The following is a 15,908-nucleotide window of genomic DNA, read 5'->3' as shown; positions in this document are numbered from 1 at the left end:
CACTCAAAATGTATTCGAGTTACAGTTTTAGAATGGATAGATGCACACTCTCAGCTTTATTTAGAGTGTATTCACATCCAGATTAGCTGAAGGATTTAGGAATTACAGCTCTTTAATATGAAGTTCCCCCTTTTTAAAGGGACCAATAATAATTGGACAGTTGGATCAAAAGCTGTGTTGTTTACAGGTATGTGCTTTTCCTTTAACAAGCTTCATTTATGAAGAAATTATTTAATGGTCCAGTAAGAAATATCTTGGAATTGCAACCAAGCGTTCACTCCAACCCTCCCTTTCGAAACACTATGACGTCTGACAGAACATGGCGAATTACATGCAAGGGGAACCGCGGTGTATGTAGATAGAAATAGCTCATTCTAAGGTAATAAAAACAAAACGCTTCTTTTTGAAAGCTCTTTATACACCTCTGAAGTCATAGCTATGTACTGTATATTATATTGCATTTCTATCAATAGATCATCCCAAAAATGACACACTGGACCTTTTAGGTCGGGAGTTGATTCTACGTATGCCGTTTGCATTTGGAAGCTGTTGCTGTGAACCCACATCATGGGGTTCAGGGAGATCTCCATGCAAGTGAAACAGACCATAGTTTGATTTCAAAAACACAACAAATTCATCGGAAAGATGAAACAAACATTAAGAGCGGCCAAATCAACAATTTGGTACATTCTGAGAAAAGAACAACACACCGCTGAGCTCAGCGACAAACAAATCCTGGGCGTCCATATGAGATAAAAGTGGTGGATGATGACATTATCCTCTCCATGATAAAGAAAAACACCTTCACAACATCCAGTTCAACCGTCCAATTACTTTTGGTCCCTTGAAAAAGGGGGGAGCTTCATATAAAAAGGACTATAATTCCTTAAACTAATCTGGATATGAATACACCCTAAATAAAGCTTAAAGTTTGAACTTTAAGACAATTATCCACTCTAAAACTGTAATTTGAATACATTTTGATACACGGCTAAAATTAAATTAAATTTGCTTCTGTCCAAATATTTAGAGCCCAAACTGTATATATATAAAATACCAGTCAGTTTATCTTACTGTTCTGTTAGGAGAGGTCGTGAAAGAGCATCCTAACTCATCTTTAGCTTTCATGTCACTGCCAGAAATGATGTTTTGTAAGGGTGCTTATGGTTATTTTGGTATTGGGTAACAGCAGTGTTAAAAGTGCATCTGCAGATGTGAATTATTTTTTATTTCTGAGCTGTGCGTTGCCAAAATAAACCATGCTTGTTGACGGTTGTCACTGCAACAGACATCCAATCCGCACCAGCTCTAATGCCCAAGAAAGCAATATCCTTCATGCCTGCAGAAGACCTCTTGCGTGTTCTGTAATTTAAGAGTTAATTGGAGCTTTTCGGTGATTGACTGAATCGTTCAACAAAGCAATAGCCATACCTCTCAGATTTTTGAAGGTCATGTTTTATATAATCACAATATGGTGGCGGTGTATATCAGAGTGCAGACAGTGGCAAATATATCAGCTTCCTTCTGAGCTGGTTAAGATGCTCTGTAAAGGAATTATGTTAAAGGTCCAGTAGATGTTCATAAACTGTTATGCCCCACACTAAAGTGATTTAATAGATTTTGCTGATATGGGTACGTACACATTGTGATGCATTTCTTTAACTTCTCTGCACATATTGCTATAGTGGACTTAGGAAGAAGGCTTTTGTACACTTGCCTTCTCTACCCAACTTAGATATTCACAAATCAGGTGATGGGGTAAGTTTGTACTCTTCTTTCTCATCTATTTTCTGTCCATGCCATTATCAAGCTGTGATGTTGATTTAACTTCTTTATTGTCAGTGTGAGGTGTTCGAGACCGCTGGTCAGATGTCCAGTGTTGAAGAAGAGGTTCGTCTGGCTGCATGTGGCTTGGTGTGCGAGTGGGCACAGAAAGTGCTTAGTCGGCAGTTTGACAGTGTTGAAGACCTGGCTCGGTATCTTTTGAACAGCCACTACATTGGAACAAAATCTGTCGCAGCACTTACTGTAATGACTGGTTCCCCATCAGGTACAATAAATTTACACAGTTTCAATCTACCACACGACTCACTTTACTCACCCACACTTGGAAATGTCTCCACCTTGTGGCTAACAAACCCAAAAACACATGGATGTGGTATATATTTTTCTACTAGTCTACTGTTATTTTGATATGTTCTATGTGTTGTTCACAGGAGCAAAGATGTCTATGCAATTGGCATTCACTCCCACAGCCGACGCATACTCATTCCAGCCTCAGGTTGAAACCCTGGTCTCGCCTTCTGTGGATGCCAAGCAGCAGCTACAGAGAAAGATACAGAAGAAGCAGCAAGAACAAAAGTTGCATTCTCCACTGCCTAGTGAAGCCCAGACCAGGAGGGCAGATGGGGGAACAACTCCTGTTGCAGGGACAGGTATACCCTGCGGAAGTCCTGCGCTTTTGTCACCGCAGCCTATTGGGATTATGGTGGCAGCTGTTTCCAGTCCCATCACTGTAAGAAAACTGTTTTTTGTTCTTGTTATTTTATTTTAGTCTCAATTAAATGTGAGCTTTATTATAAAAGTTGATAGGCTGGCAAATAGCACACGTTGAGATTGAATAAAGAGAGCTAATAGAGCTCAGCAAAAAGAGACCGCTCTAAACATATTTTTGTATTCACTGTAGGTTCAGAGGAGTAGTCAGCTGATGTCTCCAAGCCCCGTTCCTTTTGCAGACGGCAAAGTTCTACCCTTAAACTTTCAGGTGGTCACCCAGTCAGTGCAACCTGTGAAGCAGTGCCCTAAGACCCCTCAAAATGTACCAGCCAGTCCGGTAAGCGACCGGTTAGCCCGTCATCGTTACGCCCAAATCCTGCCCAAACCATCTGCCTCTAACGGCATAACATTGCGCTCGCCAACCTTATTCATCGCTAATAGCCCTATCAAGACTGTAATGTCAACTCCTCATGTCAGCTCGGTCAATGTTGTCAAGATGACGACCATATCTCTAGGGTCCAGTGGCAGCGGGACCAGTGCACCAGAAAATACCCCTACCAGCAAGAAAGTCAGGCCAGCATCTGCTGGAGTTGCCAGCCTCAGCAATGATCCGCAACCGGTCACCCGTGTTCGTAGTGGATCTATAGCTGCAATGCCATCTCTTCTGGCAAGGCCAGGGCGATCTACCACAACATCGATTGTTGACACCAAGATGAATACCAAAGCCATAATTGGAAGAGGTCAAGCTCAGGGTGGCAATACGCTAGCAAATGTTCAGGAAGCTAGAAGTGATGTACAGCAGTCAGAGACGCACCAACCCAGAGCAGCTGGCGTACCCGCTCCTCATGACAGGAGCTGTCCGGGATTGGACGCTCTGACAGGGACCAATTGCAATGATAGGACACTTCCTAGTGTTAATGTTCTGGCTGCTGGCAGCAACAATAACCCCAACACTACGGAAAGCACTTTTTATCAGAACACTAGCAGCACTCAGTCAGTCTGTGGTAATGCAGCTGTAATGTCACCCAAGAATGTGACGTTGGCATCCAAGAGCCCTCAAAAGAGACCTGGCTTATGCACTGATTTAAGCCCAACGCCTATTAAAAAAGCCCACATCTCCCAACTACCAGCAGGTGGAACCGATGGACCCAAGCCAGATATGATGATCAAACAGATCCCAAGATTTTGTACTCCAATGAGACCTGAAAGTGCACCTCTCACATCCATATGGAAAGCTGCTGCTGCTCCAGTTAAGGGTACTGGCTTTCAGACCGTTTGCAGAGCACAGGGCAGATGGGAAGGATCCTCCTCATTAATGAATTCTAGAGTTCCTGTCACCTCTACAACAAGCACCTCTTGTCAGGATACACCAATTGGGAACACTATGTTCCAGACTGTGGACAGGCCACGAAGCATTTCCCAAGGAAGATGGGAGGGATCTTTAGGTTTCGAAGGTAGAGCCGTGGTCACACGTACTGTAAGCGCTCCAGGTCAGACTTTGCTACAGCAAGTAACACAAATCTCACAAGATTTGCTTGTAGACCAATCTAACTCATCTGCAGTATCCAAATTAAAGAGTGTTTTTTGGAATACTGGGCCGCAAGATGCCCCTCAACAGCATCAAGATTTTTATGGCCCACACATGTTGCCTGATCAAAAGCAAATGTCCACTTCAGTGATGTCCACTCCTCCCAACCAGCAGACACAGATGAGCGAATATGGAACCCAGTCCAACATTAGCTACTTCCCTTTTAATGACGATGACATGACGCAGGATAGTATCGTAGAGGAACTTGTACAAATGGAAGAGCAGATGAAAATGAACGGTAGCATGCAAAGTTTCAGCAACTGTGTGGATATTTCATTGCAAAGCCAGACACAAAACATGCAGAATACCGTGACGTCCACCATCCAGACTAACACTGGATACTACAGCTCAGCTCATAGCTGTAGCACTCCCATCCAAACACCCACCCCCACTTCTGAGATGATGGGAGGTAGCCAGGGATTGATGCACGAAAGCCCTTGTTCACGTCTAGCTCCTACCACTCCAGTTGACAGTGCTCTTGGGAGTAGCCGACAAACTCCTATTGGCACCCCACACTCAAACTGCAGCGGTAGTGTCCCACCCAGCCCTGTGGAATGCAGGAATCCTTTTGCATTTACTCCTATTAACTCCAGTATCACTGGTTATCACGATGGAAGCACCGTCTCCTCAAGTCCAGTAAAGCCCATGCAAAGACCGATGGCTACACATCCAGATAAAACTAAGCTGGAGTGGATGAGCAGTGGCTACAACAACAATGGGGGGAACTCCAATAATGGCATTAGCATCCTGCCCAGCTACAAAGATCTGGTAGATGACCACTTTAGGAAGCCTCACGCCTTCGCCATACCTGGCCAGTCCTGTCAGTCACAAACCAGGCATCATGAAACGCATATCAGCCGATTGACACCCATTTCACCTGTCCAACAGCACGTGGCAATTATGGCCAACCATAATAAACAAGAGGGATTTGCTGTCCCGGCCCCCCTTGATAATAAAGCCAGTGGTTCATCTTGCGGTTCTGGAACTTTTCGTTGCCGCAGTGTTAGTCCGGCAGTCAGGCAGCGCAACTTAAGTGGGACCCAATCGTTCAACATCCTACGCTCGGTGGTCTCTCCATTCAACTCCCCCGTGACACCTGAAGTGCTCAACATATTCAGTAACAATGACGGTGATGCAAGCATCAGCAGCATGGCACAGAGAAGTCAGTCCGTTCCGGTCACTGTAATGATGCAATCGGAGGTTCTACCCATGCAAGCAGGCACCCAGCAGAGTAATTCCAAAAACATCACCAATGTCCTCATCAGCAAAATGGATGGTGATGGAGATGATGCCGATCGTGGCCTCGGAATCAACAACGTGCCCTGCAACTACACTGCCCGAATGAATCTCACCCAGATTCTTGAGACCACCTCAGTGCCCAGCTTCCCTGGCTGTGCCAGCCACCAAGCTCTGATCTCACCTTGTTCATCCGCCTTCGAGTCCCAGAAGCCTGGTTACCTCATGAAAAGTGCCAGGAAGGATTCGATGAGCTTCTCGGCAGGCGAGAGCAAAGCACAAAAAGCCTCAGCAGAGAACCAGCTGCAACAGCAGAAGCACTTGGGTAGACGGCAGCTCCTCGGGAAGGATCGGCAGAGTCATGGCATGCTGTTGTCTCTACGGCAAAACCTTCAACCGTTTGAGCACCAGCAACCTTTGGATATAGACAGCACTGTTAAAGAACTTTTACACAAGGAAAGCTTGAATGCTGGCTCACAGCTTATGGGCCAAGGGTCAGAGCTCAGTGCTGGGGGTTCAGAGTTCCCCGGTGATATGCGACTTACCTCAGAACTCTCCGGTAGCATAAATGACTTAAACAGCTTAGATACCAACCTTCTGTTTGACCCGAGTCAACAGCAAGGACAATATGAAGACTCGACACTGGAAGAACTAAAGAATGACCCACTTTTCCAACAGATTTGTAGCGAGACTGTGAGTTCCGCTGGCTTTGACTGGTTGGAAAACAAAGACCAGGCGACGGTGGAAATGTTGGGTTAATTTGTTCTTTTGTATCGTTTTAGATATTTGTATATGTTTTTATGTATATGCTTTTGGAAGCTCATCTGCGTGTGTGTGCGTATTCCCCTCGCTGTGCAGCACTTACTACAGGAAGCCCCTGGACATCAGGACAAAGGTCCAGATTGAAGAGAAATTAGTTAAAGAATGCTGGTTTGAATGATTTTATATAATCCTTTAAACGCAGTCAAAGGGCATTGTGTGAAATTTATTGGAAATTAACCATTTATTCTAAGGAAATGTGCAGTTTGAGATCACCAGCTTTGAGTTATTGAACGTCATTAAATTAGCTTTTTCAAATGGGTGCTTCCATGTGCCATAAAAACTGACATCTTACCGCAACATGTATCATCCTTAAGAAAATAACACATTTTGTCTGACCTAGAAATAAGGGAAGATCACATCAGGCGAGGATCACATTGAGGTTATAATTATTGATTTAAAAAACAAGCAGCTTACCTCCCCTAACTGTTCAAAATGTGATATATTATTGTGTATTTTTGTGCCAGGTTAGGTTTTGTAATTTGAGACAATCTAAATTGTGCCGTTTTATTCTTATTCTAACCAATACGTCAATTGGGAAGAAGGCAACTATTTGCACAAAATTACATTGTTTGGTATCAAAACCACTTGAAAAAAACGACACTTGAAAAATGCATTTGAAGGAATATTTAGTAAAACTGAAAGCTGTAAAAATACAAATATTGACCCATGTTGAGTTTTTATGTGGCAGTACATTTTAAGCTGCATCTCAGGGTTTCCCATCATTATATTAATCAGATGTTATCCCAAAAGTTTAAAGTTTGATTTATATACAATCATTGAAAAACAGTGGCACTAAATCGTGCACTAGCTGGCACCTTTAAATTGCATCTGCAAACCAGTTACAGCTGGAAAAAAGTTGACTGAGTGGAAGTATTTGAAGCAAAAATTGGGAGAAACTAATGAAACCAAAATGCGTGGATTATAAAAAGTAGATTATAATTATTGAATGAAATATAACTATGCATTTATATGGCCAATATGTATGTATGTTAAGTCGTTTTTACTCATTATTGTGCTGATACAACCAATTAGATTTTTAGCTTTCTAAATCGACAGTTTGCATAAAGGAGATTTTGATGTTTTCAAATGTATTGAAGTATGTGCTTTCAGTCCCCAAATGAACTATTCAACATGAAGTGTGTGTGGAAGCGTGTGTTAGCATTTTTAATGACTGTTTTCTACTTGAGCTCTTTATTCAGGAACAGCTCTATAAAATGCACTATTGCAAAAAGCCCTTAATCCAAAAATTAAATATCCAAGTTGCATTGCTAATAAATGTCAGTCCCCTTTATCTAAACTTGAAATAAATGCATTTAAGGGCCATGTTTATCATGCGGTACTTTAAGTACTTAACAAGTGAAATGCTTAGCATACATTTGATCAAAGTTTGATATTAATCGATGTGCATCTCAGCCTTACTTCTTTACCAAAGACAACCTTTATGATTATTGTTTAAAATGTATGAGCAATTCTACCTTTTGGTATAATACTGCTTTCACAATTCACCCAAACATTTGAAATGATTTAAAATGGCATCATTGGACATGTTAGCCAGGTTTAGATGGGGCCAAGGTTGTAGAAATATGGTTTGTAATTACTGTAGCTGTGTCATTTGGAAAGCATACAACCACATGTAGCACTTGAATAGTATTTACAGAACATGTCGGGCTTCATGGTCCTGGTATAGTCTGGTAAATATTGTAGCACGGTAATTCTAAGGGAATTAGGAAGTTCAGTTTGATTTGCTGTTTTGTAAATAAGCTTGAGATAAAAATACACTGTATTACCAGTTTAACTGCTATTCATATTGATATGGAAATTATCAATGGTCCCTACCAGACAGTTTTTTGTTTTTAAATATGAGCCTATAAATAGTTTCAATAACAAGGCATCTCTTGTATAGATATAGCTTGTGTAAGTCTCATTTTAATGCATTGTCTTTTTTTTCCTGTTTTATTATTATTATTGTTTGGCTTACAGGTTTTTGCCTTTTTGCAGAAGAGTGTACTTATGTGCGAGAATATAGCATGGGTTTTAACATACGTGTTGTGGTTATATACTACCAGAACTGCATATCTTTTTGTGATGGACATGTTTAACAGTCAACACTGGAAATGTAACAAAGAAAAAAATTGCAACGCTGTAGAGGTTTGTTTATTGCACTAATTTCTTACGAACAAATGCTTCACATGTAGCCTCAGTATCCCTTTAGAATAAAGTGGGTTCAAGTGCATTTTGAAACTTAATATCAAAATGTATCATTTATGTTGTGTTCTTAGGTTCAGGAGCCTATTGATTTCAGTGAGATGCAAAACTGCACGGATTAAAGCAATTAAACTTTATACATATTTAGAGAATCAAATTTATTACAATACTATAAATGTGCATTTAAGAAATTACTGTACAAAATTGTCATCACACTTTACAGTAAGATTGGCATTTCTGTCCAGTGGAAGGAAATTCACCACTTGTATAATAACTCAATGACTATTTTATTTATTGTAACATGTCTTTATGTATATCTGGTTCCTCTTAAAAATATGTGATTTTTTTTTTACAAGCACTACTGTTGATTTTCATGAGAGACAGACCAGATTTTTGTGACTGTGCTTTTTTCTGATCCGGTAGAGTTGAGCTTTACCTTTTCTACCTTTACTGTTCCCCTATGTTGGCATTGTTTATGTACAGACTCTTTATGGTAGTTTTGATTACATTTAAGCAGAATTTCTTTTGTATTGAAGTGCTTACTGATGTTTAAATTTTTTTAATGGTTTTAAAAACCAATAAACTTTTTGTAAAGTACAACTTCTCTGTCTGTATTAAAAATAGAACCGTGTTAATTTATTGGAAAGGCACAACCTGCATTTTGTCCTTGCGATTTTCCCATTGTAAAAATTACATCTTTATAAAACCATCCGGCTAGCATCAGAAGATTTAAGCTGACTTTCAGGCAGGGAATAATAATGCAGAAAATGTATTAATTGAATACTTGATTTGCTCTATATGACATTTAAATTGACATGCAGAGCTTTTACAAAGACAATCTCATCTGTACAGCAGATGGAGCCATATAACACTGTTTCGTTTTAGTTGCTCTTTAGTAAAATTATTTTATGAACTGACAAGCAAGCTTCTCAGGACCGCGGCGTTTACTATAATAGCATTTGACATCGTGAGATTTTGTCGTGTTTCTTAATCGTGTAGGATGATACCACACGTGCCACAGAGCTCTATAATAAGCCACTGTGTGTCCAAGCGTGTGACTTCGTGCAGAGTTGCGCAGACGATCGGCGTATGATATTATCGCGAGAAGTAAAGCGACAAGCGTCGCTCTCGCGGTACTTTGATGCAATCCGTCGATAGCTCTGCGCATCGCCGCATGAAGTTAAACAAGTCATACGTTCCACGCGGGTCGGCGTGCCGTTTCCTCAATACGTCACCGCCCTTTAATTTGACTACAGCACCAGTTTAATTTCAGTGTTGACAGCGACTGGTGGCGTCTCGTTTGTGCTCTGGATGATTTGTAACGAACAGAAGGCTGTTGCGGAAAGCCAAGTCAACTTTTAAGCTTTCCGTGGATAAACTATGGCTACGATAACGTGTCGAGTGCAATACCTGGAGGATTCGGACCCGTTTGTGTGCTCTAATTTCGCCGAGCCCCGCAGACCACCCCAGTACGACCTGAGCGAACATTTGCCGCTGAACGAACAGATCGCTGGTGTTCACAAACTGTTGGAAGCGCCGTTAAAGGTGAGTCGCAGGTCTCTCAGGCAGGTGTGCTCACCTGCGCCGTCTCGTACATTCAGGTAAATGCCATTGGTGTGGTATAGAGTGAATTAGTTTAGCCTAATTCACGTGAAATGTCTCTAGAGGATTGGATTCGTTCGTTTTGTGTAGATGTGATAGTGAGTCCAAATGCGAGGTGGTTCGATTCGTGAATACGAGCACATGTTTACATAACAGCGCAGAAAAATGGGTGGCTGTTATCTTATCTAAAGGAGGTCTTTTTAAATGTTTTGATAGTCCAAAAATAAAAGATTCTGTCATCCTTTACTCACCCTCTTGTCATTCACAAACCTGTCTGATTTTCTTCCTTCCACTGAACACAAAAGAAAGTATTTTCAATTATGACAAGAGGGTGAGCAATGCATGAAAGAAGTTTCATTGCTGGGCGAACTTTCACTTTATGATGGTGTAACTTACAAATTCTTTGAAAATGAACAGCAACGGGAATTTGAGAGTGTTATGCACTTAGGTAGATTCATAGATACAGATGAACTTGAGCTGTTAAAGACCATACTGAGCCCGACCCATTATACTTGCAAGTCAAGTCTACTTATACACAATGGTAATTCAAAGTGCTTTACGGAAAAAATAATAGCAACAATAAAAACAAGGAATTTACAAACTTTCAAATAGATTTAAAGTGATTAAAAATGGATAATACAATGATTATACTTAAAGTTAAGTAGTTTTGGCTCCAGAAGAGCAGCTAGAGAGCGAGTTGATGCTTGCGGAAAGGGTGGGATCTGTAAACAAAAGATAAGCTTCTCATCTGCCTCTCACTACTGATACTGCCATGTTTGTATCAGACAGCCTATAGGCAAATATTACTCTATTTTTCTCACTGATTTCGCACTGGTAATGATGCCATGGATTTGCAAATCCTACAAATATTTGTCCGTTTTCATGAACAATAAAGAAGAATGAACTTTCTAATAGTAGTCCTGTGTCTTAAAGGGACCTCTGCATTTAACCTATCCAGTGAACACACGCACAGCAGGTCGTTTACACGCGTACACCCGGAGCAATGTGCAGCTTACACTGCAGCACCCCGGGGAACAAGTACCCATACCCATATCAGTTCCCATACCACCCCTGCCTTGCTCAAGGGCACCTCAGTTGTTACCCGCCGGCCCTGAGGATTGAACCGGCAACCTTCTGGCAACCAGCAACCTCTCTAACCATTAGGCCACGCTGCCCCGTATAACACAATAAATGTCTGATGAACACAGAGAACCAAACAGTTCTCAACACCCATTTACTCCCATAGTTTTCTGTTGAACTCAAAAGGAGACGTTTTGAAGAATGTAGGACCGCAAACAGTGCTGGGGCATTTTTGACTACCATTGGTTATAAGCGTTATTCCAAATATCTTTCTTTGTGTTTATCAAAACAAAAAAAATGTATATATATTTGGAACAACTCGAAGGCGAGTAAATGATGACAGAATTTTCATTTTTTCTGTACAGAGTATGTGAATGACTGGAGAGAAATTTTAAAGGTCCTGGTGCACTTTCAGAAACATAAGGGGCCTTTGTTTAATTCGAAGCCGTTTTGAACTACGTCATTCATTGTGAATCTGAAGTTGCTTGTTTTGTGCACACTATGCAATGATGTCTTTTTCTCTCTCAGCTGGAGGAGTGTGCATTGCAGCTGGCTCCTAATGGAAACTACCTGGATCTGGAATCATCACTGGCAGAACAGAGAGATGATCTGGAACAGTTCTATGATGATGTGGCGTAAGAATGATTTTCAATTGTACCTCGTTTTTATTTTCTCTCTTGATCTACATATTTACATTTACCTTTTCCTCAACCTTCTCACACTTGTAACAAATGAGAAATAAAGCAGACAATTATGCAAAAGTGGGCGGACATTTCCATTCTTAGTTCAGTCACAAGACTTTGTCATATTCACAAACCAAATTTGGGAGAATTGTTCGTACAGTGAATGTTACTTAAATACACACACATATATTATTGGTGAGGCCTGAGGGAAGGAGTGGACAACATTAGTCACAGGAATTAGAGACACGACTTTAAAATAAAAGAGGCTTTAGAGGAAAGAGTGGATAAGAGAAGTTTATGATTCATCTTTTTTGTTGGATATTCCAACGCAGTCAGAAATCACACAGTGTTATGTTTCAAACTGTTTTGACTTCAGGGGAGTTTTGAAAGTATTCAACTGTACTAAGTATGAGCTTTACAAATACTATACAAAGTCTCTCCTGCAGTGCTCTTACTATATTTAGTATTCATTTTTGTTTGATGACATCAGATCATAACCTTGGCATTGACTCATTGATGCCTTCGGATGTTCTCGGCTCTGATCTATCTCCTGTAGTTTAGAACTTTTGTATGGTGGCTTTCTCTCACTACAGATCACTTGAGAAAAAAAATATAATCGCATGAAAATGCATATTATTTTGACCCTCTGTTAGGTCTGATAAAATGGCCATGTCATTTATTTAGTTCAATATTCTTATTTTGTTCAATATTGTAAAACAATATTGTTTTGTTTAAATTTATTTCAAACAACTGCTTAAATTTTAACAATGCGATACATAGTAATGCATATATTTTTATTCAACCTTATTTCAAGTCCAACTAAATTTAGCCAGATTAAAATATGCCTCCCACATCTGACCGCAGAATCCAAAAAGCAATTCCGGCTTTGTTTATAGCCAGGAAGTACACTAAATACTTTGTTATATACCCTTTGTTGGCAATGACAGAGGTCAAACGATTTCTGTAAATCTCCACAAGGTTTTAACACACTGTTGCTCGCCTCTAGAGCAGTGATGCTTTGGGGCTGTCGCTGGGCGAAGAAAGATTTTCTATGGGAATGAGATCTGGAGACTGGCTAGGCCACAAATCCTTCGTTGCCTGGGCGGGTTGTTTGGGATCATTGTCATGCTGAAAGACCCAGCCACGTTTCATCTTCAATGCCCTTGCTGATGGAAGGAGGTTTTTACTCAAAATCTCACGATACATGGCCCTATGATCTATACAAATATATCCATAATCTACCTGAGATTAAAACATACAGTATGTGCAATATTGTAAATAACCTCCAAACAATTAATGGACAAACTATTAATTTCTGGAGATTAATGGTAATTCATTTATACTGTAAACTCGGTTTATGAAGTATTCTGTTAGCTGTGCCACTAACACATATTGTTCCCACATACACATGCTGATAAAATTTGTTTAATTTGTTCTAAAAAGTCTGCATTAGACTACTGCAACTGTACAAAACTTTCATACAGAAGGTACGTGAGCGGTTGAACCTAAGCTTATAATGACAGATATCAGTTTTCACTAAATCATTTACTAGCGTTGCCTAGTAACAGTCATTGAACACACCAAAAGACATGACTAACTTCCCACAGGCAGAGCCAGCGTTTCAGTGACTGTGTTGACCACAGATTAAACGGACAGTCTCAGCCTCCACTGACAGAGGCAAAAATACTCAACCGCACTTCTGAGTCAGCTCAAATGAATTCAAGTGTTGCTTTACATTAGATGTGATGTATTCAAAATCCAGCTGTTGTGTTTGGATTGTTATCACTCACGTCACCAGCAGCGCACAGTTCCCTCACAACTCTTTTCCCGCCCTGCTCGCCACATACCCCTATCGCGCATCGCAGGCCGGGGGTACTCCCGAGACTGCGCACTACTCTCCCTCCGGGGCCAGTCTTGGCGACCGCAGTGCCTGGGGGTAAGGACAACTGAGACGAGAGAAAAGGAGACTGAAGCACAAGGAGCGACAGGCGAGAGAGGGAACAGAGAGCCGAGCCGAGAAGCTCTTCATCTGCCACTTGGCAGCCGGCGATGACTCCTCCAGTTGATGGCAGCCGGCAGCTCCTCCCCTATTCCCTGCTCCTCCCCTTCATGGCGGACCGCAACAGGCTCCGGCCCACGGCAAATGGTGGCAACTCCTCCGCTCCCTTTCGGGCGGCAGCCACCCTGCCTCGACCCAGGAGCACGGCAGTGAGGTCTCCATCCCATCCGAATACTGGCTCCAGCACCACCGCCTCTGGCAGCAACTCACGGTCTTCCCTCTTCCGCGCTGCCTGACCTCCTCAGCACCGCGATCCCCCTCAGCAGCGAGGAATCTCCGACAGCATGTCTCTCCTTCCTCCCGGGTTTCAGCACCAATGTAGCAAACTTCAATAAAGGAAGGAAAGAGACAGGAACAGACGAACATAAAACCAGACTTTTTATCAAATAAACAACAACAAAACTAAAGTAAAATGCCGGCAGATCCCTCACAGTCGACTGCCGGCCACACAAACACAATACATAAAGTCCAGGCCTGGTCCTCTCTCACCCTTCCCTGTTGTCGCTCCTCTCTTATGCTTCTGGAGCTGCTCCGTGAGAGATACCTGTGCACGCGCAGCTGTCGATCGTTATCACTCCCTCGTGCCAGTCCCTCACTACTCTCGTCCCGCCCTGCTCGCCACAAAGACATTAACCCCCAAGTGTTGTATTTGTAAGAATGGCATTTTTTTACCAAGTACAGCCCCATTGGCTTGTGGAAAGGTTAATGAACAGAGCTGAACAAGAAAATCTGCTCTGATATTGTGTTGAATCAGTCTGTTAAAAGCTTCATGGCAATAATGATGTCATTAGAAAAATCCATTAGCTATGGTTGTCAGTCATTCAACTCTTCAAACTCTAAAGGAAAACCAGGTTATCATGCTTCAAAAAACTAATCCCAAAAATAGAATAGACCTTGTAGCAAACATGCAAATTATTGAAGAAAAATACGTCTTGTGTTTGGGGGTCACTTTTTCCATCCTGGTGGAAACACAGTCCTTTCTCATAATGAACCTCATTCTGCTGTATGTTGAAAAGGGTGGTCTTATTTTTCTAAGGACACAGTTCTACTATGTTTGTGTGTGTGTGTGTGTGCAAAAGTGTATTTGTAAGATGGTTGAATTGGGGCCACAGCTGGATATCCCTCAGGTTCCACACTGCTAGGTCTGCCAACAGGAAACGCGTCATTTGAAACAGCACTTGGAAAATAGGAGACAAAATTGGTGTGTGCGGGTTTTAAGTGTCTTTGTGACTGGGTGTATCAACCACATAGAACATCATGAAGACAACGTAAGCCTTGCAGAGATCCATTTTTAGCCACCAACACTGTCGATGCATAGTTTCCGTGCCTGTTTGCTTTCTCTTTCCATACCTTAATCCTGAACTCTCCACATGTTCTCCAGTCCAGTCTGTCTTGGGTCTATGTGTCTGTAACAGAAGTGATAACAAATTCCCGATATTTTTTTAATGCCACATACACACTGCAAAGTTGTGGGCATGACAACTACATTTAAAAGTAAGAATATATCACCATAATGTTTTTTCTCGCAGATTTCACAATTTTTGATGTATAGCCACCTTGGGATTACAGTATGAACAAAATGCTTAGTTATAATTTATATAAAATATAATTTACTCACCATCTTGTCATTACGTATAAGAGTGTGTGTAAATGATGACAGAATTTTCATTTTTGAGTAAACTATCTCTTTTTAAGTTTTTAGTTTTTAGATCATTTTGACTAAAGTATTAGTGGTGACTAATTATCTAGGAATTTATATTCTTTGTAAACTTTCATTGACTGTCATTCCAATACCGGTCCCCCATCCCTTGTGATCTAGAGACAAGCCAGTGTATTATAATTTGCAAAAGAGTCAAGAGCCATGCCTTTATTCCTGTTTGCATCACACTTATATTTACATTTATTAATTTGGCAGACACTTTTATCCAAAGCGACTTATAAGTAGTTGTTTTACAGTGGCACATTTCTAAGATGAGTGACATCAGTATTTATCTGCAGTGTGTATGTGGCCTAGACTTTGCTCTGTCTGAACTATCATTGAAGTTGTTGGAGAGCTCAAGAATTCATAGTGCCTATCTTAGAATACTGACAAGAAGCATGCCTGTGTGTGTGATATTATCATGTCTTAACACTATTT

At 41.2% G+C, this 15,908-nt stretch overlaps 2 protein-coding genes across 15 annotated transcripts in view; both read left to right on the top strand.

The window, feature by feature from the left end:
- rfx7a (regulatory factor X7a) overlaps positions 1 to 8,937 on the top strand; it is a gene marked incomplete at its 5' end in the record, with an annotated part of 28,778 nt that extends 19,841 nt beyond the window's left edge. Inside the window, 4 exons of the mRNA XM_079458649.1 lie at positions 1,678 to 1,758; positions 1,843 to 2,050; positions 2,217 to 2,515; positions 2,687 to 8,937. Of these exons, the coding sequence (XP_079314775.1) occupies positions 1,678 to 1,758; positions 1,843 to 2,050; positions 2,217 to 2,515; positions 2,687 to 6,079 (3,981 nt within the window). The 3' untranslated portion in view covers positions 6,080 to 8,937. The remainder of the gene's footprint in view (positions 1 to 1,677; positions 1,759 to 1,842; positions 2,051 to 2,216; positions 2,516 to 2,686) is intronic.
- A 658-nt stretch (positions 8,938 to 9,595) lies between these two features.
- Positions 9,596 to 15,908, top strand: part of fhod1 (formin homology 2 domain containing 1) — a 43,850-nt gene continuing 37,537 nt past the window's right edge. For 11 of the 14 annotated variants that reach the window (XM_079460325.1, XM_079460322.1, XM_079460333.1 and 8 more), the window contains exons 1-2: positions 9,602 to 9,892; positions 11,558 to 11,664. In XM_079460325.1, coding sequence (XP_079316451.1) covers positions 9,728 to 9,892; positions 11,558 to 11,664 — 272 coding nt within the window. In that variant the 5' untranslated portion in view covers positions 9,602 to 9,727. Of the gene's footprint in view, positions 9,893 to 11,557; positions 11,665 to 15,908 lie in introns of all 14 variants that reach the window. The other 3 variants (XM_079460324.1, XM_079460331.1, XM_079460326.1) reach the window with 2 other exon arrangements.

The sequence above is a fragment of the Barbatula barbatula genome, assembly GCF_947034865.1.
Source record: "Barbatula barbatula genome assembly, chromosome: 1".
NCBI classification, from domain to species: Eukaryota; Metazoa; Chordata; class Actinopteri; order Cypriniformes; family Nemacheilidae; genus Barbatula; species Barbatula barbatula.
This window is presented reverse-complemented; position numbering and strand designations above follow the sequence as displayed.